At 47.1% G+C, this 3,725-nt stretch overlaps 1 gene segment (V, D, J or C); it reads left to right on the top strand.

Annotated features, from left to right (window-relative positions):
* Positions 1-196: 196 nt before the first annotated feature.
* Positions 197-1,144, top strand: LOC107133839. The segment is given in 2 exon segments: positions 197-322; positions 687-1,144. Coding segments are annotated over 2 exon segments (504 nt in total).
* The last annotated feature ends 2,581 nt before the right edge of the window (positions 1,145-3,725 follow it).

Raw genomic sequence — 3,725 nt, forward strand, 5'->3', positions numbered from 1 at the left:
CTGGCTAGAAAATAGCCTGGGATGGAGACATAGCCAAGAAGTTGGAACTAGAAAGTAAAGGAGCATTCTGTGAGCTGAGGGTAGTTCTTCAGTGATGCCCCTCACACTCTTTGGCTCCCTGGGGATGAGCCCTTCTCTGGACACCACATAGCTTCCTCCAGTAGCAGCCCTGACCTAGGCTGATTTGCATAACAGGCAGCTGTCCCCAACAAGGGAATAAAGAGGCCTTGAGGGAACACAAACCAGCCTAGGACTCAAGAAGCAGCCACAGTCACCATGACTTGGAAGGATCTTCTCATCAGCCTCCTGGCTCATTACACAGGTGCTGCCCCCAGGCCCCAATTTACATGCCAGCCTAAGGCTCCTGTATAACCAACATGGCCTAATTCTCAGCTCAGCAGAGCTCTTTGGTGGGCAGGATGCTCAGCACCTGCTTCAGGATGAGACTTTAGGCTGAAATTCCAACACTTTGCTCTCTGGCTTGGAGGAAAGGGGTTGGGCTTGCTCATGGACTCAAATCTCCATTCCTCAGTCAGGCTCATGGGCCACTATGACTGATTTTGATGCCAGGGGATGCACTTTGTTGCACATATTTCCTGAAGTTCTTTCAGGCTAGGGGAAAACTGGGCATCTCATGGGAAGTGTCTGTCACCATTAGTCCCCTCTCTTCTTTTATTTCCTTATAGGTTCTGTAGCCTCTTATGTGCTGACTCAGCCATCATCAGTATCGGTGACCCCAGGACAGACGGCCAGAATCACCTGTGGAGGAAACAACATTGGTAGTAAAAATGTGCAATGGTACCAGCAGAAGCCAGCACAGTCCCCACTGCTTGTCATCTATGGTAATAGCAACCGGCCCTCAGGGGTTCCTGACCAATTCTCTGGCTCCAACTCTGGGAACACAGCCACCCTGACCATCAGTGGGGCCCATACTGGAGACGAGGCTGACTATTACTGTCAGGTGTGGGATAGTAGTGCTGCTCACAATGACACAGGCAGACAGGGAAGTGAGACAAAAACCTGTCACCAGCCTGGCACTAAAATCCCCTTCCTGCTCGCTCTGATTATCCTGACAGCAGAGAGCATGCCACATGCTGTGGAGGAAGTCTCCTCCCATCTCTGTCTAGATATTCCTGAGAGATGAGGGGAAGGCTCCTGTACCTCCCAAGGATCAGTTGATTCCATCGGAACTTGATCAACTCATTCTTATCAACTTGATCTGCCAGGCCCAAAAGCCACAGCAAGTCATCAGTCTTACAAAACTGCATGTTAGTATTAAGTAAAATTTCACTGTGTCAGGGTCTTATTTATGGTTAAACTAGGGGAAGAACAGGGGATGGTTCTAGTGTTGAAAAATGTTTCCTGGGGAGTTTTAAGGCAGATCTGCCAAGAAGAATTTTGATGAGTATTCATGTAACCAGTGTTGTACTGGGGAGGGTTGGTATGCACCAGGCTTGGGGGACTTTGCTGTGGGTGTTGATTAGTAAACCTCTATATGACAAGGTAGCTGTTTGTTCAGGTAAGAACTAGTTCTTCAGTGAATCCAGTTTCTTAACCTGAGAAATCAGTTTTCAGGAATGTCCCAAAGCAAAGAATTGCAGTTTAATCCCTCATTCTCCTGACTACAAATGTCCTGGATCCAACAGTGAAACTGGCACTGGTGACTTCAGTCCTCAGCCCCATCAAACTTTCTCTGCAGGATGAAAGTGACCACTAGAGAGGAGAGCATGTGAAATTCTCACAGAAAAATAGGCATACATGTCTCCATGTACAGAGTACAGAGGTGTTGGGTCTACCATCCCTGTTCTGTAGGACTTGTCTCCACTGGGATAGAAATGAACATGTGAGAGTTCCCTAGTGGTGTCCTTGGGAGGGTTCCAGCTAGAGGAAATGTCCTTGACTACCTGGGCTACTCTGAGGTCTAGCAGAGAGGAATACCTGGCCATCCCTCCTCTAGTTCCTTCCCAGCAGTGTCTTTAGGATCCTCTATCCTGCTGCAGCACCACTCCCCATCATGCCTGCCTTTCATTCACCATCTCCTCTCCCTCTGTTCCCTGCTCCAAGGCTTCCCCTCTGCAACCCCAGAGTCCCCCTTCTATTCAGTGTCAGGTCCTGCCTAGTCCAGACCCAGGGACATAGCCAGAATCTTCTGTCCCCATCAGCTTGAGAGAAGCCATTAGGGCACCATAGCAAACACCCCTGGGGAGGTCATTCTCCTCTACAACTAAGTAGGTGCCATGGGACTGACCTGAGTTTTCCCTGAGACCCACTCACTGGCTCCAGAAACAGCCAAATAAAACCTCCAGGAATCCCAAATTCATTGCAGCTTCTAATGGAACCTGAGGCATCTTGGATGCCTCATGCTGGCCACACTTCACTCCACACAAACCTCCTACAAGACCAAAGGTCCTCCATCATCCATGAGTATTGAACCCTGGATTTTACTCATAAGTCATGTGAACTTGAAAATTGAGTGTATCAAAAAACACAACACTCATTTTTACATCAAAAGATGACTATTCCTTCATTCCTTTAATCCATGTATGCCTGCCAAAAAAAAAGTCTAGATTTCACAAGAATAGATACACCCTAATTTAAAAAGCAAGGAGCTTTTCTATGAAGAATCTGATATTTGAGGTTCCTTTGCTTAGTATTCCTCACAGACACACTCTTTCTCCTTCTTACTGTCATATCCTTAAAGGACAGGCCCTCGGCAGGGCCAGTGTAGCCTATAATCCAGAGTGTACCTCAGTACCTCCCTGGTGTGGTGCTAGTTATGGGCTCCTTCTGGAGAAGCTATGAGCTGCAGTGAGCAGGGTAGGGGCCTCTTCTTCCTACTTAGGGGACTCAGTGATGCCAGACATTGAGGATGGCCTTAGGCCTAAGCCTAAGCAACTCTATTTAAAAAACTCCAGTTTGAAACCTGCAATCTCACCAAGTACACCCACAGAGCCCTCCAGTATGGATTCAAACAAGTTACTTCCCCTCACCCTGATAGACAGAGTAAAGCCTCTGGCAGGCTGTGCTTGCCTGATAAGAGGGAAAGGGGAGAAGATCAGGGTGGAGACCAGCAGACCAGCTGTTTCTGACCCCAGGGTAAATGATGTCACTGAGAAATCCAGTGGTAGCTTATAAGGATTGAAAGGGGGAAGGGCGAAAGCCCCAAAATGTAGTATAAATAACAGAGCAAATGAACAGGGATTCAGCCAGCCAGAACAAGGATGCTCTTGAGTTGGGGAGCCTGATGAAGACATGACATTGTCATCATTCCGGATTCTCTGCATGATCCTCACTGCTCTCAAACTCTACTGCCTTGTCTGGACCTTGTTGAGAGCCACAACTTCTCTCTTTGATCCTCCCCTCAACTGGTTGTGCTAAATCCAGCCTAATTCCCTCTTAAGATTGGAAGCCATCTCACCAGAGGCATAAAAAGTTAATTGCGGCTTTACTATAAATTACTGCGATTTCTAAACTTGCTTGGAATGCCTGCCTGTGTTTTGAACTCACCTATGCCTGGCTTCCCCTTACCAGATAGCAACCCTCTCTTAAACTTTAGTGGCACTCATAAATTCTGGCTTTCCCTGGCCAGATAATAACCCTTTCTGAAACTCTAATGGTGCCTCTTAAATTCCTTATGTAGAAATCTAATTTATTCCCTAAGTGCTGATAGTAGACCATTAACTAGCCTTTGTGTTATACTTGTCAAAATTTTGTTATCTGTAAGT

Source organism: Marmota marmota, unplaced genomic scaffold, assembly GCF_001458135.2.
Source record: "Marmota marmota marmota unplaced genomic scaffold, marMar, whole genome shotgun sequence".
NCBI classification, from domain to species: domain Eukaryota; kingdom Metazoa; phylum Chordata; class Mammalia; order Rodentia; family Sciuridae; genus Marmota; species Marmota marmota.